At 47.0% G+C, this 27300-nt stretch overlaps 1 protein-coding gene across 1 annotated transcript; it reads right to left on the minus strand.

The window, feature by feature from the left end:
- Positions 1-602: 602 nt before the first annotated feature.
- On the minus strand, positions 603-8902 carry TMEM275 (transmembrane protein 275). Its single transcript, XM_051624939.1, has 2 exons — positions 8599-8902; positions 603-4750 (listed from the first exon to the last, which is right to left on the minus strand). Exon 2 carries the CDS (start codon positions 4676-4678, stop codon positions 4130-4132), a length of 549 nt encoding a protein of 182 aa, XP_051480899.1. The 5' UTR covers positions 4679-4750; positions 8599-8902; the 3' UTR covers positions 603-4129.
- Between the last annotated feature and the right edge of the window lie 18398 nt (positions 8903-27300).

Here is a 27300-nt window from a genome sequence, read left to right on the forward strand (position 1 = left end):
CCATCCTCACCCACCCCAGCCCACAAACCTGCTCCTCCCGTGTCCCTGGTAAACTGGAGACACACAATTCACATCTGGCCTGTTTGGGTACACAGCTGGGGGTTAACACATCCATGCAGAAGAAAAAAAAAGGTCTAAATCGGGCTATTCCTGTGTTAGCCAAAGCAATGATAGTGGGGGTCACAGAATCATTCAGGTTGGAAAAGCCTCTTGGGATCACCGAGTCCAACCATCATCCTGACTCTACAAAGTTCTCCCCTAAACCATATCTACCAACACCACATCCAAACGACCCTTAGACACATCCAGGGATGGTGACTCAACCTACCTCCCTGGGCAGCCTATTCCAGTATCTATGGTCCATGGTGGTACTAGTATTCAGGCAACCAGGGCTTCAAGGAGAAATTATATTTAAGAGGTAACATGAACTCTTGTGGATGCTTTTCCCTTGCAGCTGGTTGCACAAGCTAGAAAATCAGGCAGGAGTGTAAGGAACAGAAGGTAAGATGAAGAGAGATGTCCTTGGGGCACACACAGTCCCTGGGAAGGAAGGTAGGTCACTGGCAGAGTGAAACAGGAGGCAGGCCAAAGGCTTACCCAGTGCAATTATTTTAATGAGTCTGTCTTTTCCAAATTCCACATTGTACACATGTAAATAGTAATTTTAAAAAAGACTCACACCAGAAACACTGACTTGGAGGACAAGAAACTCTCCCTTGTCTCCTGCTACACAAGGAGGCACAAGATTCACAACGTAAGTCACGGCCGGTCATGGAGGTGGACAGACAGACAGACATGGGGATCCCAAAAGACAGAAAAAGGCAAGAGCAGGGGGTTCTTGCTTTGGAAGGCAGCAGACATTCCCATGCCCACCTTGCTGTGCAGACAGGTGGCTGGGGTCACAGCTTGGTGTAGGGTCCCACCAAGCCAGGGGATCAGCATCTCACAGAGTTGGAAGGGACCTCTAGAGATCACCTAGTTCAACTCCTGCACTAAAGCAGGATCCCACTGATCCTACGCCTCTGCTTGCCCAGGTGCCACCTCTGCTGGTTGTCACCTCTTGGGTCCCAAGGGCATCATGTCCCAGAGCAACACCAGCTTTTCTGCTCAGCAGCAGACTGCACGTGCAGCACAGGATGCTCCAGGTCCCGGGGCTGAATCAAGGTTCTCTGTATAGTGCTGGCTGCGATGCCACAAAACAAGAGTGAACCACACTAAACCCTAGCTGGCCCTCAAAGTCCTGCTTTTGCCCCCATTCCTGCCCAAGGGCCTTTGCCTTCGACTTGTATGTGATCTGCCATGGTGTTATCCAGCTCTGTTAGCACTCCCTGGCGCAGCTCTGGCAAGGAGTCATTCCAGTGCTCACACTCCAGACTTGGTTTTCAAGCCTTTGGCAAGTAGAGGCAGGAGTTGTATGGTTACCACTTGATTTTACAACTTTTTTTGGCTCCAAGTGCTCAAAGAAAAGTGCTGCAGTAACCACACTCACTTGGGCAATGCCTCTAAAAGACTTCCAGCTTGTTGTGTGCTATTCCAAAAGGCTGGCGAGCCAGCAACCCGGGAAACAAACCTACATCAGTGAGCAATTCCTTTTAATTGCTACAGCAATCACTGGAAGGCAAAAATTGTGGGAGCTTTTTGTTCAGCACAGCAGCTCCTGGGTGCCAAAGGACAGCTGGTACTGGAGGCAAAGCTCAGCCACGAAAATGAGCTCCGAAGGACCATGGAGAGATCAAACCACACAGACTCATCCACCTTCAAGCAATCTCCAGACTCAGGTGTATTAATATCAACCCTGTTGTCTGGCAATGTGTTCATCTTTAAGGCAGCCATAAGAGGAGCTGGAAGCAGGTACTTTCCCTCTAGCACAGGCAGGGAGTTGAGCAATAGCACAATTCATTGATTTGCCCAGGACACAGAGGCTGTACTGAAGACTTGAACCCACACCTTCCCAGGCCCACAGAAACATCTTTCTCCCATCCTGCTGCTGCCCCTCTTAGTCAGTAGACGAGCTCTGTCAAAATCACACTGATGTAATTCCTTGATGTAGAAGGAGCTGCTCACCACAGTAAATTGTTGGAGCACTCAAGGAGGACCCACATGAAGACAGAGCGATTGTTTACCTCTCATCAAGGAATGAAATTTGACATCATCCTATTGGAGGTCACAAAGGGGCTGCCAGCTGCACATCAGCTCCCCAGAGCAACCAGGACACCTCACACATGGACTGTACAGCACTCTGGCTCTTCTCTCCAGCTCCCTCATGACTCCACATGCCATCACTTAACCTAACACAACCATCCCACAGCCCTGACATGCAGAGGGCTGCTGGTGGCCCAGGGGAGCCTTGGCCATGTCACAACCCCTCCCTCTCCTCCAGCCTGATCTCTGCAGCCCTCCTCTCATTAAACTGTGCAGCTCCCTGCTGCAGGATCACAAATGATGAAAGCTGACAAATATTCAAGGTGCAAATGGGTTATTTCATTAAGAAATCCACACAGGGCTGCTAAATACAGGCACCACTTCCCACTTGGGAAGCTCCTAAGCAATAGCACATTGGAAGCTGGGAGAGCATTTTGGGCAAGCAATATCCTGGGTTTGCCCTGTCTTTATGGTCTTCTCCAGACCCGGCTTTTTGTCTTGTCAGAATGGGATGCTGGGCTAACTAGTCCTTTGGAATGATCTGTTATGATCATTCTTGCATCCATATGACTTCCTGGTCATTCAAACCCCCAAGTGCCCCATTTAAAATACAGGATTTCCATAAACAGAGAACCTATGCAGCCATTCCTACTCAGAATCTACTGTGCTGCTGCTGCCTCCACACATACTGGTCATGCCAAGCACAGCTGTCCTCCTTCCCCACACTGGTCCCATAGCTCACAAAATATTTGAACAGCCTCTACAGGAGTCAGAGCAAAGGCCCACGAGCACAACACCATTTTCCCAGCCAAGGCTGCCCAGGGAAGAACACATAGTCTTGGCAGCAATAATCTACCAGATCAGGGTCTTTCTGAGGCAGAATTGGTGTCTTTGAGTTGAGCAGGTCTTGATGAATTCTAGTCTGCAAACTCATTCCATTGCTTTTCAAGTGCATGAGCACATTGAGCAGCCAGTTTCCTGCAGCAAGGAGATCCATTCCTGATTGCCCACTCTGTGCAATGGATCTCGTAACCACTTTGTGGAAGGAGATAACAATTATTACCTTCCAGCACAGCTGTCCTGAGGCCCATATAGTTATTTGCCCCCTGCCTCAAGCTGATGTGTGTTTCCAAGGCCAGCTTTCCACAAAAAGATGGAAATGAAGCTGCCTAGCATTCAGTTCATAATAATTGCTCAAAGATTCCATTTGCAGGCTCCTGCCAGCCTCTAGTTACTCCAAGAGCTTGTCCTCAAGGATTCAGCATGGTTGACCTTCCAAGATATGTACTGCACAGAGCAGCACAGCTGCAGCCCAACCTGATGGAAAGAAGAGGAAAACACCAGTGCTAATTGCAATCCTTGAGATTCATTGTCTCTTAAAATAGGTGGTAAAGTCACCCAAATGAAGGCAAGGTGGAGCAAGAATTTTCAACAGAGAGGAGATTGTTTCACACTGCTTTTTCAATAGCAAACACACAGCTTTGTCCCTACTGCCAAAAAGCCTGGCACTAAAAATGCTGAAATCTTCTTGTGACTGAGTGGCAACAAGCTGTAATTTACTGCATTCCTGCTTCTTTGGCTTTCAAGAATATCTTCACTTCTGAGAAGAAAAAGCTGTCATTTGTCAGCCCCATGTAGCTCCTCCTTCCAGCCATCATATTTCCACATTATGTTAGACAAATTAATCCATTCCTCTCTTCCTATCTGCTCCTCAAAAAAGCCAGTCTATTCCTGGGAGCCAAAAGTCATCCTTTCACAGCAATATCATTTTCTTCTTAAAGCCAGGTAATGGGCATGTTCCTTTCATCAAAAAATCCAGATTTCTTCTGCTGCTGCATCCATCTTCCTTAAAGCGATTCAGAGAGACCTTTCTGTCTGCTGGCTTTTCACAAGCACCTTCCCCATGCCTCTGGCTGATGGTACATCATGGATCTCCAGCTCACCCATTGCAGCATCTGGATGGTTGCTATCAAAACTCTGCCTGGCTTTAGGATGCAGCCAGGTCCCTGGGCAAGTTGAGCTGTATTGCCTCTCCTCCTGTGGTGTACTTGGCCACTGGCCCGTTGCCTTCCATGGTGAAGAGCTTGCAAGTCTTCGCATTCTCATGAACTGGTGTGGACTTTTTGGAGGAGATGGGGGAATTTGTGGGGCTCAGCTGAACAGCAGTGGTGTCCTGCACCGTGTGCTCACTAGTTTCAATTTCAAAGGCTGTGTTGCCAGGTTTGATGAGCCCAATGTTGGAACCTGGTTTGGATTTCCTGGCCCCGTGAGCTGGGGGCCTCCGGCTGCAGATGCAGCAGGCACCGAAGAATGTGAAAGCCACCACCAACAGGATGGGTCCAATGATGATGGGAGGGTTGTTCACAGGAAGGAAGGTCCCAAAGGCAAATGCTCCCACTAAAGTGATGTTGATTCCTGCCAGCATGATGCAAAGTCCACAAGCGCAGCAGAGAGCAGGGGAAGGGAGACCCTGAGGTCGTGTCTTTTTCTGGATGGGCTTCTGGGGCAAAGAGGCACTGCTCTTTTCGCTGAACATGTTGAGGTGAGTCTCACAGGGTGTACACTGTATTGAGAAGGCTGACTCTGATCTCCTGCTGTCTTGAAATCCCTGGAGAAGGACAGAAAAACATGCAGGTGTTAAGAGCAATGAACCTGAATGGAGGTTCATGGAAACCGAGATGACGAAGCTGGAGAAGAGCCTGTGTGGGGACCTGCCTAGGACTCAAGGCAAGAACATAGAGCCCTGACAGACAACAACACCTTAGCCATGGAGGAGATTATTGGATGTGAAAGGATTTGGCTTTGTGTTCATTGTACTTCGCTGGAAAGCCAAATAGCCAGAAGCCAAATTACCAGCAGTTTGCTGGTGATGCCTTTGATTTTACAAGCAGGGGAGCATCTCTCTTCCCAGCCTGATTGCAAACAATAGCAGTCTGCTCTCTCCTACTCCCCTGCCTGGCTCACTAGCTTCTTTCCGTCTCTGCTGTCAAATCATTTTCAAAAGGGTTGTTGGGAGAAAACTGAACTGCACGGGTTTCTACCACAAGAGCCAAGAATCGCTGTTGTTCTATTAACACTTTGCAGCCACTAAATAATAATAAAAAAACCAAAACACAACATAAACCATCACCCACCATCCTGAAAGATGCCAGTGGGATCAGCCGGGTATTTTCAACATGTTTCCCAGGTTATAAAATTTTCCCACATCTCCAGCTGAGGCAAAGCTCTCTGCTGCTCTGCCCAGTGTCATATCTCATTTCCTTGGCTTGGGCTTTTGCTTAGTCCTGAATGAAGTGCAGCAGTGAACTTTCTCTGATGTTCCTATGCAGTGAGACATCAGAGGAGCTGAGAGGGACAGGCACATTGAAGTATTAATTCCTTCCTCACCTGGGGATACCTGACTAGTGAGAAGTCTCTCTGCAGGCAAAGATTTTTCAGAGCTGAGAGCCTGTGAGATAATAAAGAGCATTTTCTCCATTAGCCAGGCTAACATCTGTGCATGTTTCCCCAACAGTGTCCTTTTGTTCTGCCTGGGAACCCTGGCATGCAGATGTGAGCTGGAGCCCTGATTCTGCCTTGTTCACCAGTCCTGGAGGAGCAGCAAGACATCTTCTGGTTAACACCACACATACACAGTTCTCACCCTGGCTCTTACAGCTGATTCTTTAATGCACAGAGGCTGCAGATACCCCAGTGTGGCTCTTCCCTTGATCTGCCCTACACCTTTGAGTTGCAAAGTGCTCGGCGTGGCTCCTGGTGGTTAAATCATATCACAGATTCACTCCACCAAGTTTCTGCCTCCCAACCCCTCAGCACCCATCTGCTTCCACCCTGCAAGAATTCCCCTTCTTGGGAGCACTGGGCAGATATCCCAGCTGCTGGGCTCTAGTGGGATGCACAAAGAAGCCAGCTGCCTCTGCTTCTAGGCAAAGCAGACACCACAGGTCATGATCCCATTGAGACTTCCAAGAGGAGCTTCAAACTGCTGCCTGTCACATCTGTCAGCTGTCACCTGTAGTCACCCCCGAGACCATCCTGGTTTCCGGCTTCTTTCAAGGCTGCAGTGGTCACACCCAGCACAGTCCCTGCTAACTCATTTCTCTGCCTGATGATATTTGTTCACCATTACAGCTTCATGAGCACCTGCAGGTTAAACTTGGTCAAAATTCTCACTGACCGGGTTACAATAGGGGAGGAGGGGGAGAAGGGGCAACACATTCAGGCACCTTGTTCAGGGTGAGTACAGTTACCATCAGCTTCCCAGGCATTCATGGTCACTCCCCAGAAGGAGAGGGGACCAGAACTACAGTAGAGAAAATAGGGATGTGGAACATAAGGATGGAGACCTCTCACCCTGTAGCTTGACTGGAGAAGACACCAGTCACTCCACAGACCACTCTAGGACAGGAAGACAGATCCCAGATAGTGACAAGGGACTGGTCAGGCAATGGCAGCTAACAACTTCCTGGCAAATGAAGAAAGGAAGTTTGCCAATAAAGCACTGTGGCTAAAGCACAGTGTGTGTAGCTTGCCAGGAGCCATCATCCTAGGAGACCCCTTGGGTTGGGTCTCTGGGAACACATCAGTATCATCCTGCAGAAGATGGCAGAGACTAGAGCAGACAATGTGAAAAAAGCCAGTGTCCTGGACTCTCAGATACATCTGCAACTGTAAAATATAAATCCGTCAGTTCAAAGGGTCAGGGCTGACACAAGGACCTTGACACTGCCCAAAGAGTGAAGCTGCAACATGAATCTAATGGTTTGTGCCAAACATCCTCAGGTGGGGAATAAAAGTATCTAGAGGTGAGTGAGGGAGAAAGTCAAGTCTGCTTAGACAGCATCAAAGAAAAGCATAGGAAGCCAAATCTCCCTCGTTCACAGCATGTGTATGGAGACAACCTCAGAACTATGGGACAGAGCTAGCTGCAGTGATCACAGTTTGAGCTGGAGCTGAGATCTCATTTAAACTGTGTGAGCAATTTTGAGGCTTGTCACACCTTTTCTATAGCTGCACCATAAGGGCTCTGACCATGCTATGTCCAAGGCAAAATATTTTCCTCCACCCTCTTTGCTTGGAGCACCTACATAGGGTAACAGACCTTTCCCAGCAGAAAGCAATGGAGTCATGGGATAGTCTAAGGGGAACCCTGTTTGGAGAGAGGACTTCTCCCATCAGCCTGGGGACAGAAGACCTCAGAAGACAGCACCACCACAGGGTTAGGTCACGACCTGTACACGCTGCACAAGGTAACCAACAGGAAGTGGAAGACAAGGTACTTGGGCTGGGGATATTTAGAAAGTGGATCACTGTTTACTCTTGTCTTGATCTCCATATAAAACAGCAGGGATGATACACATGGGATTCCTGTTGGGAAGCCAGATGAATGGGGATGAGAAAGACAGCAGAGTGGTGGAGGATAAAGAAAAACAAACCAAAGTCACAGGATGTTACACCTTCTCCTAACTGGTAAGACACTGCAACAACACAAAGTCCACCTTTGTTCTGATTGCCATGTACCATAGAAGCATCTTTTGTTCTGCTGTCATCTCCTAGAACACAGGCTGGTACTGTGAGGAGACAGGTCCCTCTCCATCCCCTCTGCAGCCACAAGAATTCTTAGATATGGATCACTGCTAACGTGCCTGAGGATATCTGGTAGTTTTTTCCTTTCTGCTTCTACTTCAGCCAAGTTATCAGGTTCAAAAATGACTAACCTTCTTTCAAGTCAAATTACCCTATCCAAAATAACCAAGTTCTTTTCCATCAGGAGAGGAAAAAGTTATCTTTGGGCTCTCTGTGTGAAACTGGTTCTTTTCTTACTGGGTAGAGTCAGGGTTTCTTCTCCAAACATTTCAGCTTGAAACACGTTACTGCCAAACTACACACACACACACACAAAAAGGCTGCATAACCAAGATAGAGTGATGGAAATCCAGAGGCTATAGTGATTCCTTCCAGGGGAATATCCACACACACACACACACACCCTATAGTCTCAGGGGGACAGAGACATTCATTCATAGCTCTAAGATTTCCTAGAGCTCAACAAGCATACAGACATATTCAGGCAGCATTTTAGAAGCACCATTAAAGCTATACCAGCAGCTCCAGCAACATGCACAGCTAGACATGCTTCCCTCTTAGTTGTAGGAATGCTATCAAGCTGTCATCTTTCCACACTGCTTCACCACAGCAGAACAGCCAAAATATTTGACAGTCCCCAGATGAGTCTCCTTTCTAGAGGTGTGATGGCACAGCGAAATACTGACAGTGAACAGCAAAGAGCAATTGCAGTCAGACAGCTGCAACCATCCTCTGCACCGAGACAGACTCACACACAGCCACCCTTTAGCAACCCAGAGAGGCACAAGACTTTTTTCCTGGGCAAAGTGCTGGGAAACTCTCCAGCAGGGCCAGAGAGAGCCTCGCTGCCTGGAAGGGGAGGACACTTACCTCGGCTGGAGTGTGGAGCCGGGAAGGGCGATGGAGAGAGCGGGTGGCCCGGGTCTCCCCTTCACTCTCCAGTCGGGGATGACAAAGCCATGGCCAGAGCCAGCAATGCCGGGGCTGGAAGCCCAGCTGCGTGCTCGGAGGAGCAGGATCTCACATGCCTCCTTCCCTCTCTTCACCGAGCTCGGGAAACTTTGCTCGGCTGCCAGGATTGCCCCGAGCAGTCCCCGGGAGAGCTCAGCAGGCTCTGTGCGAGCTTGGCTGCCTTCTCCTCTCTTTCTTCATTCCCCTGGGAGGATGATGTCCTTCTCCTCAGGGTCCAGACGCCTCAGCGCTGCCCCGCGCATCCTCTGCTGCCTCCTCCTCCCGCCCGCGGTCCCCGGCACGGCTCAGCGCCCTGTCCGGCGGGCTCTCACCCTCTCCCCGCGCCTTCTTTTGCTTCTTCCTTTTCTACTTCAAGGCTGTAGCTCCCGCCCCTTTCAGCTGACAGAGGTGCCCGGAGCCGAACAGCCCCTTTTTCCCCCCAGGGAGAGGAAAAACCCCGGAGCGCGTCTCCGCCGTGGGGCAGCCCCGACCCAGCCCCGCTCCCGGGCGGGGAACAAAGAGCCCGGTGCCGCACGGGGAGAGGAGGGAACCACCGCCGGATGCCAAGGAATAGCATCCAGGCTCTCCTCTTGTTGCAGAGAGGCAGGGATCTCTTAAACGCCAGAGGTTTAAAAAGCAGGTTATGACCAAAAAAAAAAAAACAAACCCAAACAACAACCCAAAACAACAACAAAACCACCCAAAAAAACAGGTGGCTCGGGATCCTGTAGGGATGCAGGAGTCTGCTGGGAGGTCACCAGTGAGGGGTGCTGAGACAGGACCTCCCAGAAGTGGAAACGTTTGGGGTATTGGAGCTGTCAAACCCACCCCCCCCAAAAAACCAAACCAAACCAAACCAACCAACCAACCAAACCCCAAAAAGAACCACCCCAAACTATCCTCAGACACAAAACTAAGGTTTTAGTGTGTCAATCGGATCTCGGGTACACTTAGAGGCACTTGCTTTTAAAACATGCCTGACGCTACAGCCTGTTGCAAACCTAGCTGAGATATCAGCTCCCACATGAAGAAGCCAATCACTGCCTGTTTGCAGAGTTGGTGGCCACAGGAACCAAGGCAAACTGCGAGTTAGGCACTGGATGGAGCATAGGTAATCCTTCCACAGCTTAATCGGTGCTGACACTCACATGCCCTCATCTGCTCTCCATGCCCACGCTGCTGTAACCAGCCTGGATGCTGCCAGTGACAACAGAACAGAGGCTCCTCTCCAGCTTACTGCAGAAGAATCCTACACATATTAGGCTAGAGCTGACTGAACATTAATCATGCTACCCTCTCCTTTAAATGATTGCTTTCATGATCGAGAGAGGGAGAAAGGTAAGACAGAGGTGGTGAAAAATAAAGGTCAAAGAGAGAAACTGCTGAAGAGTTATGAACGTGTACTTCTTTCCCTTCTCCAGGCACTACTTCAGGCTGAGTATTCTTAAGACAGCAGCATCTTCTACTGCATCACATTGCATTTCACCTTACAGGTCATCCTAGAAACTCAGGCAAAACCAAACTTTGCACAAAGGGGCTCAGCCCCTGCTGAGGAAGACTCTGTTTTCTCCTTAGGTAACAGCACAGTGCATGACTTGAGCAAGAGGGCAGGAGGATATCAGGAAAGCAGCACTGATCAGGTATGTAACCTGTCTGGGCTTCTAGAAAGAAATAGTCAGGAAATCTCCTTTCAGACCTTTCCAGACCTCTTCTGGGGAAAATCTACATGTGGCACATCTGAGAGAGACAATTCCACATGTGGCAGAGCTGGTGTTCAGTGGTTGCTGACTGTTGCTGGGTAGAAACTGGAGTGGCTGAACTCATTCTTGGTGTGGCTCCGTAGAGCTCAACATAAACAGTCCTACAAGCCATGTTTGTTTAGGGACAGTGGCTGTCAGAGGGAAAGAGACCATCAGAGTCATCGATTTGAGTTCCCTGCTATCATGTTGTATAAGATTCATAAAGTGCTCAAGCTCTGAAGGGGGCCAATTAATACCAAATGACCTGTGAGCTGTGCCCTAATTGCACAAGGCAGTGATGAAGGAGGCTGCCCCTGCTCCAGGTAGGCTGTGGCATGACTCTCCATCACACTTTCTGCTTAACGGTCCATAAACTCAATAAAAGGCTTTACTGAGACATTACATATTTAGGGCTCCACTGAAGCAATAATTTTTGCATATGTGGCCCTGACAACCTGGCAGACTGCATACATGTGATTAAAGCAATTGCTAATTCAAGAACTATACTTAATGGCTAGATTTCCCACTGGTACAAATCAGAGAAGATTCATTGCCTTGCAGAGCTTTGATAGCTCATGAGCATTCATGACTTGCCAAGAGGGCTTTGCCAGACTGATGACTCCTGATTTCAAACTTGGCAGGAACTGGGAAGCCCTGCCTTCTTTAGAGGCAAGATCCCAACCCTCAGCTACCTAGAAATTATGTTCCTGTGGGAGAAGCTGTTTGTTCTCTGTTTCTGCTGAATTCAGAGACTAACTTGAGTCAGAAATTTCTGAATAAGAGGCAAGATTACCTGCCTGCTTTTTGTCATTAATCATTTCCTGATTCTGGTTCACATTACTAAAAAAATCCAGCCCAAACACTCTTGCACGCACAAGGCTGAGCTTCAGTGTCACCACCTCCTTCTCTGAAGCAGGTCAGGATGACAACTACCACATATGATGCCCTTAGATATTATGCTGGTTTTGTGGGGTTTCTCTCTGCAAGAACGACTGAAAAGGGTGGGAAGGGTATGGACAATCCATGTTTTCATTGAGGTTTCAAAGGATTTTGGTTGGGACTAACGCTGGAGGAAAAGTGCAGGAGCAGCAGCCTTGGTTACAAGAACAGCAGCATGCCAACAGCCCAATTCCTCAGCAAAACAGGACCAAAAAGCAGCAGCCAGTGATGCAGCCCACTGATCCATACCCCTCCCATCAGGAGCATGTGGGAGACAGGACACCTGGAAGTTTATGGTCCAGTAAGATCATTAGACAAAGGTCACTGCAGAAACATCCCCCTGCAGATTTCCACAAGGTCTCCAGAACTGGCACCTATCTGTGCATTTACATTTTAATTGCCTCTTAAGGGAAGGAAATGCCAGACTGAATCTGCTGTTGCTACAAACCAATTCTAAATGCCACCACGTCAGCCTGAAAGTTTGCACTACAGCAGGATCTGGTTCTCTCATATGGCTCTGTGCTCTGTGCTGTCTCTGGCAATTCAGGGGAAGGCAAGGCCAATTTCTGCAGGAATGTTTACCTGTCTATAACATCAAGTACAGAAAGAAGGAGGTAGATAATTAATTAGTATTTGTCATTCCTAGAGGCAGCTGTGAAATTACTGTGCAAGAAATTTAAAGCCACCGAGGAGACACCTCCTTGTACAGTGTGCAATTAAAAATCACTGGACTCTGCCATGGAGAACAAGAGTATTAATGTGGTCAGACCCAAAACATAGATTTTGGACCTGTCAAACACAGCAGACCAGCTGCAGCTTCTGCTTCACAACATCCCTTAACATTTCTGATCACCAGGAACTGCTTGAAGGGGGAGCTTGCTCTAGGTTTGCCGTGGTCCTCAGGTCCTCATAACCTAAGCCTCTGTCATTGATAGTTATTGAGGCAGCATAATAGGTAAGGTAGATACTCTTACCTGGTCCTATATGAATGTTCTCATGTCAGGGACAAAGCTTTCGTAGTTTATGAATGTAGACCAAAGCTGGCTTTTCTGATCAGAGAATTGGCAGTGACATTTCATGCCTAGTGTCCCTCAGGACAAATGCAATACCCAATGTGCTCACTGCATTTCAGCAGGGATAGTTCCTACTTTTACTCTGCTCTTCCCGGGAGCTTTCTCATCACAGGCAGCACTGCCTTCACTACCTAAAGCATCTGGACCAGCTGCTCCTAGATTTGTTAGCAGATGCTCCCATCCCCATGCCTGCTCAGGCTATACACCAAACCCCTTTAGATCAGGGGTTAATTAACCTCCAATTAACCATTTTAGCTGAAGACTGAAGGTTAAATACCGGTATTTCCTCATCAGGTTGCATCTCCTCAGGGTGCTTGCAGATTCCCTCCAGATGCCTGCAGAGCACTCAGCCCAGCTGAACCAGCTGAGCCCTCCCTTCAAAGAGCTGCAACCTGACATGAACCCAGCCTCTCCTGCACCATCCTCTCATGCCAAGACATCTGCACACAGTCTTGAGGAAGCTGAAATCAGAAGAGGACACTTCTGGGAGACAGACTGAGAAAGGAATAAAGAGTTCTTTTGGTGCCACACTGCTTGGGATTTGGGCTCCAGGCAGAAGGGGGATCTCAGCTAGGCAGTCAGTGGGCCCATCAGCCTGTCTTCCAGCATCATTAAAGCTTTGCCTCTACCCTCTGATCAGATCATCTACTTCCATAGCACCTTTGTGGTTTGTTGGTTTTTTAGGTAATCTAAAGATCCTTTTTTTCCCCTTCACACAAACAAAAAAGAGGCTTTCAGATATTCAAAAAAGCTTTTCCTTCCTACAACACCCTCTGAAAATACTGAGCTGAAGAAAGGTACTGGACAGAAAACATACGTGCAAGGGGCTGTCCTGTTACATAAACAGCTCAGTAATTTCTTATGAAGCTTTCTCAAAAGGGAGGAGATTAGCAGGTCAGTTATCAGCAGGAGGCAAATATTTTTAATTACCTTGCAGGGAGGATTGTGTCTGCTGTGTTTAATTGTCAAAGGTTACCCCTAGCAAACTAATTAGCAAGCAGCTTCACTGGAAGAGCAGGCCTGAAGTTATGTGGATTTATTTACCCAGGAGGCAAACACTCAGCTCATTCTCTGTCACACTGTGGTCCTCTCTGCTAGCCAGGTCAGGCCAAAAGATAGTTGATCTGAAAGGGATAAAAAAACCATGGTGTGTTCCTCTGCAACTCCACCTCATGATTTCAGACGGAGTTCATCAGAGACCTCAGTGTTACATCTTCCTCTTGAAAAGTGCTGGGAGAGGTTTGAATTACAGGGCTGTCGGCTCCTCGTAAACTGAAATAAAAATGTGCATTATATATTATACTTGATACACTGTATGTTACATATTATATATGATAATATTTGCTCTTATCTTCCCCTTCCTCTCCAGGTGCAAACATGTTCAGTGCACTCACTCTCACAGGGAAAAGCCCCCACATGGTGATTTAGACCATCAAAATTATTTCCCAGTGAAGGCAAGAGAAGCGAGTTACTATGGGTGAAGTGATGGATTACAGCTTTCCACATCTTGATAATTTCACCATTCTCAATGGTGTTCCCATTCAACCTGCCCCTGGATATGGAGGCCAAACCCCCGTTGGAACAGATCTGATGTTTCTTTGTGAGCCAGAAAAAAATAGACTTAATCTGTGCCTGTTATATCCACCTGATGGTCAACTTGCAGCATATGCCAGGCCACAAGAGATACTAATTACCATAAGCATAAATCACATTACTCTAGTCAGTCTGGATTCCTGGAAAATATAGCTTTGGGAGATGTCAGACTCAACATTATAAGCAGATGGTGTTTCTGTCTGAAGAGGAGACATGTCCTTGATCAGGCTGTCACTGCTTAGGGTGCTGATGCTCTTGTTTTTCTCCTGACAGTCTTCACCCAAGGGCTGAGGTTTTATATGGCAACACAGAGTCTACAGGGATGCTTTAGACCTGGAAATACAGACAGCACTGAAAAGAAATGTCAGGGTGATGTAGTTCATGTCTCTTCAAAATATGTTAACATCTTGGACACAGGTGTGATCTCTTGAAAGGTTTTGTGGCTTGCAAAAGCTCTTGGGCCCCTCATGGTCTGATCTACATTACAACAGTGGAACACTTCCCAAGGTAAGTCCTTCACTCTTCAGACCAGAAAAGTAAGGAGGACTTCAGTGAAACTTAAAGATCAGAATTGGGAGTCCTTATTTTTCCTTATGTGAAGGTCTGTAAACCTTTTAAATGGGTATCCTATCTCCTCAGCTGCAGGGTCTGTGGTTTAGCCAGATCCCACATAACTTCATGAAAGTTGTTGCACTGACCTCTATGAGCTTGAGCAAGGTCTGTAGGATGCTGCCTTGTGAATATTTATCCTCTGGTACAGAGCAGATGTCTGTGGCCTCCATGTGAGATATCAAGTTTTAACATGGCAAAGCACATATCATTAATCACATCCTTAAATGAAGTGATTATAAGGTCATCACGTCAAACATTGCCTAGCATCATTGTGCCTGCACAAGTTTTATTTTACACAGAGCCTGGGGAAGCATCTGTTTAAAACACCTGACTCCAACTCATTAGCTCTGCTGCAAAGCCTCTCTCCCAACACACTTAATCTTTGTGCCTCTCAGTTCCTACATCACTGTCCCAGCGTCATCACCAAGAACAAGTTCTTCTCTCCTTCAAAGTACCTGCTGTCAGGATGAATTCAGCTCTCAGACACCACAGACAAGAAGTGCTTCATTGGTGTATAGCAGCCACAGACATGCACATGCCCCACACCAGACCCCATAAATATCCACTCATCCACAGGGAGCAACTGCTTCTCACAGGTTTGAGATTAACTGCATGTTCTAGACAATCTTTTTGCCTTCAAGAGCAAGATCCAGAGGAGGAAAAATGTCCCATGATAATTCTGTGCATTGAAAACTACAGCAGCTCACAGATGATTCATTTATCAGGCCTTGGAATAAAATCCTCAGCAGAAAGCAGTGGTGTGGTCATATAACCCTTGCAGAATTTTATTTATAGTAGATGAAAAGAGAAGTGAAGAACCCCAAGGCAAACAAAGAGCAGTCCCCAGCGTTTGATCTCAAGACAACCTTATCTTTTCTTTTAAGCAATGACACAGAACAGAGGTTCCTATTTCACTGTGCCATTCACAGATGGGATGCATAAACCAGGGATTTAGGAAATCCTCTCTTCTGCTGCACACACCATTTCAGAGACATGCCAGCAGGTGTTGGTGTAGGTCAGTTCAGAGCAGAAGGATCTGGGTGAGCACCACCAGCATGTAACTCTGCTGGCAAGTAGGGGAAAGTGTTACTCACCTACGACAGCCAAGTGCATAACTGATGGGACAGGACAGGAGCTACAGAGATGTGCCTTTCTGAAGACACATTTTAATACTACTTAATTTCACAAGTCACTGAAACTGCACTACTTTCCCTTCCCCACCCCACATGCAGACAGTGCAGGTACAGGGAAAAGCTGCCTCAGCCATCAGGAAGACCTGCTACCCCCTCCACCCAGCAAACCAGGTAAGATTAAAGAACTCAGCTGTCATCACTACCAGGATAATGTGAAATTCTGATTAAATCTCACATCCCCTTTAGCAAGACTTGTAGACCTGAGAAATCTTAAAGTGTCATTAGAAGCAGATGTTGATTTAGAGGAATACTTTTCCAGTACCACAGATGTGGTCAGAGCTGGACATCCTTTCCCTCATCACCTTTCAATAAGCTTTTTGTAAGACTCACATTTCACCCCTTCCACAGACATCAGGGACAAAAGGTGTGAGATGCTACATAAGCACATGGATGTAAGGGATTTCTGTCTCAAAGAGAAATTGTAATGCACACTTTTGGCAGAGTGGGAAACTGAGGCACAGAGATTATGTTGAGGCAAGGTCCACCCCAAGACCATGGTCCAGATGTGACTCCCCCAGTTTGGAAGGCAGTGCAGAGAGGCTTTCCAGGGATTGTGCATCTCCCCAGGACACAGCACAACTGTAAAGATGCTGTGAACATCCCACCCGACTGCTCAGTGGACCTGCAGCCATCAGCTGAGCACAGAGTGTCTCTATGGTCTGCAGAAGATAAGGGCTTCACTGTTTTTCTTTCACTAAACCCTTTGTAAAAAGAGAGTAAGGCCACTTGACCAGCCTGTGTGGAGTCACAGTTTGCTTATTCCTTAGGCAACAGAAGCAGTGGCTGGAATTACTCACCACTATTTTAAGCAAATAGGAAAAAAATAGCATGTGTATCACACTTCCTGAAGATCAAACTGCAACAGACAAAGCAGCAGCTCAGGTTGAGGATAAAAAACAGGGGCTGGGAGAGCAAGCCTGGCTGGCACTGGTTTGACAGGGAGAGGTGGTTAGTGCTACAGCAAACTGCTGGGGAAAGATCTACAAGACCTAATAAATTCAGGGCTGATATTTGCAACCATTTTCTCATGCCCAGCAAGTGAGAAACTGTCCCAAAAATACTGCAAGGTGTTTGGACACAGGATGAACTCAGCTGTTTTCTGAAAAGCCTGAGATGCTGCAAACATGACTAAGAAAGAGAAAGAAGAATAAATAAGTCAAACAACTGGAAAGACCTTGAAAGAGTGTTTCTGCTACTGTTTAAAAGGATTTAAATGGTCACCTCTGAACATGAGGCTCCCCTCCATCTCCTTCGTGTGCTCTTTAATTGATCATTAATTTCTCTTTAAAAGGACCTGTCATTCTCCCAGCTTTCTGGCAAGGCAAGGACTGAACTTTCCCCACTTTCTCAGCAAAAGGGTTGGGGATCAGAGCCTCTACTTAACATTAATTTGCATTCTGACCTGCTGCTAATTGAATTCCCCAGCCATGCAGTCCTTGCCCAGCCAGTGCAGAAAGAAACCCACTTCTTAATGACTGTTGCCAGATTCCCTGTGGGTTTGGTTTTCTCAGCTCCTCTCAGGATCTGGGAAAATATGCTCAGAAGTGATGAGCCCATGGCATAACCTCTCACCAGCCACCAGGTCAGCTGCAGCCACTGACTACACACACTCCTGTCTCATTCCAATTACAGACTGACCTGTCCTGGCAGCACCACCCAGAGATTGTACCATGTGATGGGAGCAGGCTGGGAGCACACACAGAGCTGGCTCTAGAGATTCAGCTAACGAGGGGTACCTCATTAAATACTTCAGGGAGAGTGTTCAGCTAATGTGTTTTCCTTTGCACTCAAGGAACATTCACACCCACTGCTGAAAGGAGCCCCCTCACAACCAGAACTCATTAAGCGCAGCAGCTCAATGACTTGCCGTATCTGATGGTCTCTAAATGTCTAAGCACACCCTGCTGCTCCCTGAGCAAGCTGTCTAGCCATCACCTTGCTGTTAGGTTTCTCCCCACATTTCCTCCAATGAAATTATTTGGGGTGCTTCTTTTCAGTGCCCTCAGCCTTCCCCCTCTCCTGTCCCAGCTGTCAGGCTGCCTACAAGAGAAGCCAGCACCACTTTGGCAGGGAAGCAGCTCCTCAGCCAGTCTTTGGCATCTTCTCCATGGTCTCCATCCTCCTTAGAAGCTCCACTTTACTGAGGGCACCACATTTTCTCTATCTCCAGGCATTTACTACCAACTTGCCCACAAAGAAGCTGATTCTTTATCTCTGCCATGGCACTGCTCGTGGCATCCCCAGGCACAGAAGGATCATGAGCTCAGCTGGGTGTTTGTTTAACCCCATTTTGTAAAGACTGGAGGCAAATGCTCCTCCCCACCCCCCATCCCTATCTCACCTGGGAGAAATCTCCTGTTGGCTCCTGTGTGTTCAAATGGGTGCAGTTTGATGCTGGGTGGATTGAAAATGCACTTGTACTTCCCTGAGAGATTTTCTGCTCACTGCTGGGGCTGTTCAACACCCACTCATCTCAGTGGGAAATGGGATATGCTTCACAGAAAGAGCAAGAAGCTGAAGTACTGAGTATGTGCATTTCTCATACAATTCTGTGAGCAACTGCAGCTTATTTCTGATTCAGTAACATGGTGATCCCAGCTTCTGGAGATATGGATTAAATAAATGATTAAAGTAATCTATACCTTTTAACCATTCAAGCATATTTCCCAGGCCCAAGACCTGCAAGCTGTGCTGGATCAATGTCTGGAAATCTATGAGTATGATTTCAGGTGTAACTATTTATCTGCCATAGAACAGCAACATCCTCACCACTAAGGAAACCTTTTGCCCCTCAACTCAGACAGAGAGTCATTTTTTGGCATTTTGGGTCCAGTTTACTCATTTGCTTCCTCCAGAGATTATCCAGCAGGTTTGGGGATGCACAAGTGCAATATATAGATATATATATTTCTCATCTCACTTACCCCTGTGGTTCCTCTGTAGTTGCTCCTGTGAAGCCTTAGCCCACTCTCAAGAGAGAGCCAAGGACTAGTGTCCCCAAAGTCCACAGCTTCCCACAGGCAAACACTGGAGAGGCTCCTGCAGCAGCCCAGAGGACAACAGGCAGTTTGCAAAATCAGACCCTCCCTGTGTTTATTGTGCAAAAGAGTTTTGGTTGTTTTTACTGACCAAGAGGTTTTGCTCAGCTCCTGGTGATTACCACTCTACCCATCCTACAAGAAGAGGGAATCCTGCACCAGACAAGCACTACAAAAAGATTGTTATGACTTAGGAAAAAAGGAGATGTGCCCTTTCCTTCACACCTGTGCCCTGACTCCCACATGACATCTTTGGTATGACAGTTTCTCTGCACCTCACTCACCCTTTCTGCAAAATCTGGTTAATTATATTTTGGGCACCTCAGTCTTCCTGGCTCACTTGTTCAGCCATAAACTCTCCTGCTCTGCACGTTGCTCCAAGTTTCCAGCCATCTGAATGACCAGAGAAATAGAAATACCAGCAGAGGGACTTCAGTTGGGGATGACCCGGTTTTATAGACAACATGAAGTTAACTCAAAGACTCTTGAGTGGCAGAAGTGCTCGTGTTGGGAGGGAGTGGCAGAAGACTTCACTGCAGGAGAAATAAAATTTTAAAAATGTAACAATAAAATTCCTCCAGATAGCTTTTGACTGGCTTGTTATTTCATAAGTTGCATGTTTGTTAGAAGGCATTAATAAAACCTGCAGTATAATCCAGGAGGATTCATAGGAAACATTACATACACAGGAATTTATGGATTTGCTGCGAAGTTTAATGCTCTAATTACTGACGCTCAGTTCCAGAAGACAGACTCTGGGGTGGACTGGAAGCTCTCCCTGCTCTCCAAAACAGGCAAGAGGAAAAAACTGCAAAGAGAAGCATCTTTTGTGGTGGCAGGAATCTCTGTGGGACTTAGCAATATGCCAGCAAGGTATAAGCAGATCTGAACTGGCTGCTGGTCCTTCCAAAGCAGAGGGAATTGCCCCACACACTGCTGCAGAGACTCCATTGAGTCAGGTTTTCATCTGGTCTTTTCATCTGCCAGAGCAGAAGCCAAATGGACATTTGATTTTACTCCCAGGCCTTGTGAGAGCAGGAGGCAGGATGAAGGGCAAGAGCAGGACACATCTCAGCACAGAGCAGAGGTGAACAAAGAAACAGGAGCAGACCGGGGGAGATGCACAAAGACACACACACAAGCAGCAGCATGTGAGCATCACTTCTGAAAGAAACCTGCCCCAAAATAATTAAGCCCTGTTCAGATCCTAACCAGGTGTACCCAGCAATAGGCACGTGCCTCTGCCCAGGCGTTTCAGAGCACTGCTTCTGTGGCACCACAGCCACGGGGCTGCAGGGGTGAGCAGCCAGGGGCAGATTCACTGGCCTGGGGATGGGGAGTGGGAGAGGTGATGCTCCAAGCCTCCTCCTTGCCATGCAGAGGGTGGTGGCCACACAGGTGCCTGCCTCCACCTCAGCTGCATCCAGCCCTGCGAGGCATCCAACTGGGATCACCAGCACGGTGGAGGGAAGTCCATGTAAAGGATGGAGAAAAATAGCAGCCTCTGACGGAGTCAGCCAAGAATTAAATACCCTGATCTTTCAGAGAAAGTGCCAGCAACCACTTCTTCTTGTTATCATTCCTTTTCCGTTAGCTTTTAATTTGCTCAGCCTATAATTTGTTAAACAGGCTGCCCAGTAGGCAGAATCTCAGAGCTGACTCTTATGCAGGTGCTGCTTTTAGCCTGGAGCAGAGAGGAACATAACAACATCGAGACTGGGGATACAGCCAGAAAAGCTGCTGATTTCACTGAGAAAATACCAAACATAAATTGTGACCTGCTTCTGTCCTGTAACACTTGAGCTCCTTGCACCAGCAGCGTTTAAAAAAAATTAGTGTAATCAGGACATTATACAGACCAAAGATGAAGCACCACAGGAACAATGCAGGGACATAAATCAGACAGGGCACCCACTTAGGAACACAGAAGGACCAACCAGCATCAGAGAGTCCCAGTTTTTCAAGGCAGGGAGCTGTCTCTGCTGTGTGTTTGCAGTGCAGCACCAGATACCACCGTTCCTTGAGCAGAGATATGAGTAGCAGAACTAGGCAGAGCTGGTCAGAAGTCTTTCAAACCTTTGTTTATGGTTTCACACAAAACATCTCAGGCCCCATGTATCTAAGATGATTTTCTTGCAAACACTGGATGTCTGCTTACCTCCTAGATTGAGCAAGGACCAGCACCTGGTCCCACAGCCTGTTGACATATGGATTAAGCAGGGCTGAACTCCCAGCTTAGCAGCAGAGACCTTGGAGCCTTGAGATAGCTACAGAGATCCCACAGAGCCTGGGCCCATGCAGTGTGCAGCACCAGAGCCACCAACTCCCAAAGCCTCCTGCAGTTGCTACAAGAAACTGGAGTCAGTGCAAAACCCACCAAGGTCCCATCCCTGAGCAACTACTTGGCCTGAGAGCATCTAGCTCACACAAAACCATGGCTCTAACCCAAAGTCTTCTATCCTGCAGAAAAAAAATGGATTTCTCAGTCTGCTTTAGGCACTCCAGGACAGCTACAATCCCCAAACATAAATAACAAAAGCTATTTGGCGCTTAGGTGTTTTGATATGGGAGGAAAGTGGCATGATTTAGACCAGAACAGCTTTCACTTCATTTAGGAAAGGAAAGCAAAATAAGGTCCTGGCTAATGCCTTGTTTGCCCTGCCAGGTGCCTGTGGGCACAGCAACTGTAAAGGGCTGGACACCCTGTGCTGGAGGGTGTGAAGCACAGTTTGACTTCAGGGCAGTTTGCAAAATGACCACAATCTCCCACTTCCCCCTGTCTTTTTTGCTTTCCCTAAAATTCCCTCGGGTAGGCAGCACTGCTGCCAGGCAAGCTGTATTTTAGACCTTTGTCAAAACATTCCCTCTAACTATTTTTGATGCTTTTCGGAGCAGAGTACTGCAGGCTCCAACCCCCTACTGGGTTAATGCTCCTGGTCCTGCTACCTAAGGCACTTACACAGGTCTGCCAAGTCCAGCCAAGGACAAATTCTAGTACATCAGCAGCAGTTTCTGGTGAACAACACACTGGTGAAGCCACAGAAAACAGAGAAGTAAAGGCAAAACGTGGTCTGTCTGCTAGCCCTCTACCCAGAGCATGCTCCTGTCCTGTCCCCACAGCCCAGGTACTGCCACGTGCAACCCCCAAAGCCTGGCACCCAGCAGACATGTAAGAAATGCTCTGTGTCTACACCCACTTCCTAGTTTTCAATGAAGCAAGAGAAATCTGTGGCCAGCAGTTTCCATCAGCTCCAACCAGAGCAATCTCTTTGATTGGGTGTATGGAGGAGGGGAATGGCACAGAGAATTCTGGCATTACACAAGCCCATTCATCCCAGAACAGCATCCCACCCCATCCTGCCAGACCAAGTCCTCTCAGAGGGTCATCATCCCTTTGTCTTAGCATGATTTCTTCCTTTCTACCTCACCTGCAGCCTCCTTTACCCAGCACAGGTCTCCCTCCTCCACGTGCAATCACCACCATCCTGGGCCTCCATGGCTGACAACAGCAGAGCAAGGCTGCCTGGGAAAAGGTGCCATTAGGGTGAGGAAGACTTTGTGGCTGTTTTTACTGAAGATCTGACACTAGAAAGCAGAAGAGGATGGAAATGGATATTTATCACCTGCTGTGCTGGACCGTTTGGTCACTGATTCAGAACACAGGAAGTCTTCCCAAGACTGCAGCTGACACATCCCACCTGGAAAGCTCTGACTTTGCAAGAGATTATATCAGGATGCAGATGAGCTCCTGTTCCTCTCTGTAAGTCTTGTGAGAGGAGCGTGACCCAGTGTTTTTCACCCACGCTTCTCCTGTTTTCATCTGCCAGAGGAAGAAAAACATCAGCTCTCTGAGGCCAGACAACTTCCACTCAGGTTTCACCACCAACTAATTGTGACGAAGGGGCAGGAAACAGAATCCAGCCTGGGATCATACCAGACATGGGCTAGGAAAATTCTCAAGTTCACCTTCTATGGTTAAGCTCCCTATTACAAGCTGAACAAGAAAGATGATTAAAGATAGTTGTTACTGCAGTTTAGAGCCAACAGAGACAGCTTGTACTGCAAAGCACAACACATTGTGCCTGAGCTGTAAGCATTGGATTACATTTGCTCAGAAAATATCGGGCTGAAAGATGGAAAGACTCAAATCTTTGAGCCACCCAACAGCACCAAAACAAGGAGAAAGCTGAATGTCATTTGAAACGGAGAAGATCAGGCAAAGAGATAAGGAGTGTGGCTGCACCCAGTCTTTCACACACTGCTAGAACAGTGCTGCTGTAGGAAGTGAAGCAAAGGGCTGCAGCAGTGTAGGGGAACACGTAGGATACAATTCCTCACTATCTGCTCCCTTGCTTCTGATGAGCAAGGCCAGCATCTGTGTCCCATGTTCATATTTTGCAAGCCCACTGTGGTGGACAGGACCACTATGTTCAGTGCAAATGCATCTGCTCTTCAGAACAGGATCAGGTCTGTACAAAAGATGCTGACAGACAATCCTTATTTTCTCACTCTGTAGTAAAGCACATACCAACTGAGCACAGATCTATCTGAATCTGCAGCTTGTAAAGACACACAGCAGCTATGGTTTCTAATAATGTATAAAAATACATGTACTGATCTTATTCATGTACCAAGGTCTCTTTGGGGCTGCAGGAAAGTCTTCCCCAAGCCTTCTCCAGTCCCAAAATCTTAAGGCACAAACTGGAATGCAGTTGGACAGGTTTTCTTAATCTCCAAGGACAAAGATAAAACACCAATACCAGGCAAACATGAGCATTGCTGACCTGCACATAGCACACATCTTCCTTCCTGCTTCTTTTGCTAATTTTACAAGTGGCATTTTACTAAAATGAGATTTTCTTTCAGGTTTTACTAGAGCTGGCCCCTCCACTTGTTCCACCTTTTGTATTAAGCATCATGATGCTCAGAGCAAAAAAGGGTGTGGTTCTGTAATAGCCTGGAAACCTCCAAGCCACTTTGGGAGGGAGGTTGTGTCCATGTAAGTTTTTAAGAGAGCAGGCTGCTAAGCAGAGAGGGAGAAACACTAATGGAGGGAAGGGCAACACTTGGCTACAGTCAGGTGAATCTAGACAGAAAAGAAGAAGGTCTAGGCCAGGGCAGACTGAAGCTGCAAATGCTCAGTGTTAAGACAGCCAAGGCAATTGCATCTCAAGACACAAACTGGCACAGGTACCCCCTCCATCCCCCCATTTCCTACAAACTCCCTCCCAGGATAGCTTGTTTTGGTAACAAGCTGTAAGCAGAAGAGACAATGCTTTCTGCAGCCCAGATAAGACAGAGACATCCAGAACTCTGCATTATTGTGGAGACCTTAACAGCCCATAAATAGAGCACTTGTGTGACAGCCCCTCTCCTAGCTATGGCAAGAGCACTGCAGAATAAAGGACCTTGCTCCTTCAGAGCTAGTGTCTTATTTTAGCCATTAGCACTGAGGCCCTGGCAACTGGAAAGGAGGACAAGAGAACAAAACAGCAGTGAGAGCTTTATCAACATAGCAGAAAGCAAAGTGCCAGGAAACCTACAGCAATGCTCCCCAGGAATTGCACTTGGGGTTTGAGCTGAGCAGCAGCTGGAAGGAGGAGAAGCAGAAATTCACAGTCCAGCTAGAGGGATTCTCCACAGTCCAGGACTCCTCCCTGACCGTGTGGAGGAGAACATCTTTAGTACTGACATTGCTTTGTTATAACCAGAGTGAAAAAGTGACAGTCCCAGAGTGTTAGGCTATGTGAAGACACAGGCTAAGGTCCTGAAGACTGGATGTCCCATATAAAAAGCAAGGACACAGAGGAAAACTAATTATTCCATTTCCTTGCTTGAAACAAGAGGTAAACTGAGGCACAGAGCAGTTCTCAGGAGAGGCATCTGTGGGCGTGGCTCAAGTCAAGGATGCTAGAGAAAGCAAACACAGGTTTTGTGCCTCAAAACGTCTAGGGAATCAGTCTGAAGGATATTGCTTCCAGTGACTGGATAAAATACATCAGATATTTTATTTTATTTCAGGATTCAGAGCACATAAGTTGTGTTTTACAGACTCCTCCCCTGTCAGGCCTCCAGCTTCTGTCCAGAAATAAAACAATAGGGAAAATCTGTATTCCTCTCTGGAAACTTTCACACAAACAGCAGCACAACTTTAATTAATATAATCAGCATTTGTAATATATTTCTGTTCTTACAGCTGTGACAACACAGACACCTCAAACTACATTGCTGCCTCACCCGTGTGAGCTGGGACATTTTGTCTCAGTATGTTCAGTCACTACCACAAAGAAGGTTCTTCCTTATGAATTCTCCATGGGATTTCCATCAGGATGATGAATGATTTGGTGTTTCACAAGAGCCTATCAGTACCAATCCCAACTTTGGGAACAGACTAGGTTAGATCCAGTGAGTCCAGACCCAACCGTGCTGCTGAGAAGCCCCAGGCTGATTTCAGCTCCCTGAAGCAGACAAGCAGATGCCATGCCTGGAGAAGGCAGCAAGAAAATCTGACCAGCCTGGAAGACTGAGGTGTGCTATCAGGCAGGCTCACAAATTGCTAGGGAGAGAAGTTCATCATGTGTGGAGAAAAGATTGATTTTTATGAGCAAGCTAAATAAGGAAGGACAAGGTGGTTAAACTTACTTTACCCTTTGCAAAATGCTTTGTTGAGCTCTTTGGTTTGTTCATTCTGTGGCTGAACTAGATACTTAATACACCTGAAGTAAGCAGGTTTTTCTGGAGGTGAGGGCTTTAAATGCACTTGTTTGGGAGACAGTGACAAAAAGTGCCAGGGAACAATGGATAAGAAATAATGAGGGAACAGTGGCATCCCCAAGACCATCCCTTCTTACCCCTTCCTTACCAGAGGGCTCACAACTGTGCCCCTTGTGCTGTAAGACCCAATAAAGGGACCAAGGATGCAGATTGAAAGAAAACGTGGATATGTGCCTGATGGGCAAGAATCAAAAAGACCCATCACCCCTGTGAAGTTCACAGACACAGAGCAGTGATCATTAACTGCAGTCAGGTGTATTACCTCATCATGTGCTCCTCTCCTGCTGACACTGTTATGCATCTCATCCTGGACCTCGAGAGATCCGATGGCTGGGAGATGTAACGAGTGAGATCTCGCACCCCAAGACATCATTAGTCTGACTGGAGCTATTCAAGGCTGCTTATTTTTCTCCAATACAAAGCAGAAACTTTGAAAATCATGATATACAGTCTTGAGAGCTAAGGAACCAAGAGAGCCTGGTAAATCTTACAGGTACCCCCTTTTTGCACATTTCTTTCCTAACTCATGCTGATCTTATGTGACAAGTCTCCCCCTCATTAGCAATTACTTATTAGCCATATAACTCCAGTCCATGCACGTGGTGCCCTGGGAGGCTCTGGCTGTTTCCTTTCCCTGGGGGCTAAATACACCTCTCACAGCCTCACTATTCCCCAGAGCAGATTTTTCATTATCCTCCTGCTCTTTTTTTGTTTGTTTATTTTAAGAAAGAAACCAAAATGAAGATGTTCTTGTTTCTACCAAGAGATGCTGGCAGCATCTCTGAAGCTCTTACAAATTACAAAACATCAAAGAGGATGAGCCTGCTGAGTGGGAACAGGGAGATATCACTTGGTGTCATCAGAGGACCTCCTGGGAAGAGCTGAACCCTGAGTGTCCCAAAAATTAAGAGTGTAAATTGATACGTGCTCCTTCGCTTCACAGAATCTGTGCGTCACATGAGGCAGGGGTAGCTGTTACCTCGGCAACTAATCTAATCTTTATTTTAATTTTTGCAGTAGTCAAATCACAACAGATAGGAAATAGCCATGCTCACAATTAGAGAAATTGTACGTGCAAACACAGGCACAGAAAACATACGTAATTGCATACATGGCTGTACTTAAACATAAAAGAAAGAAATGGTTTTATATGGGGAACACACTTTTAAAGGAAATAGAACCAAATTGGACTTGATCTCAGAAACACATAGAGCAGAGATAATTCTATGCACAGCCACTGTGTGTTGAATGCATCTGAGCCTATCACTGCCCTAGGGGAAAGGACAGTGTACAAATTCTATACCTAGACAGGTATAGAATATTTGGACAGGTACCTTATCCTATCCCAAATTGCCTGTCGGCTCATTCTCCCTTCCACGAAGGCTTCTTCCAGAGAAGCAGCACAAGGACCTACATGCTGTGTGCTAATACAAAAGTCCTGATATCATCCCAAAAAACATAGTCCAGGCAACAATATGGCCTCAACACAGTAATATCGCCATCCCAAAGTCATGCATGTCAGGAAGGGAAATGCTTGAGATCTTTCTTTCTTGACTCACCACAAAGCTGGTTACCATTGCTGCCCACCCTTGAGGCAGGGAGCCAAATAGAAAATGCAAATAGACCAAAATCAAGAACAACAATCTTCAAAACCCTCAAA

Source organism: Apus apus, chromosome 7 (assembly GCF_020740795.1).
Source record: "Apus apus isolate bApuApu2 chromosome 7, bApuApu2.pri.cur, whole genome shotgun sequence".
NCBI classification, from domain to species: Eukaryota; Metazoa; Chordata; class Aves; order Apodiformes; family Apodidae; genus Apus; species Apus apus.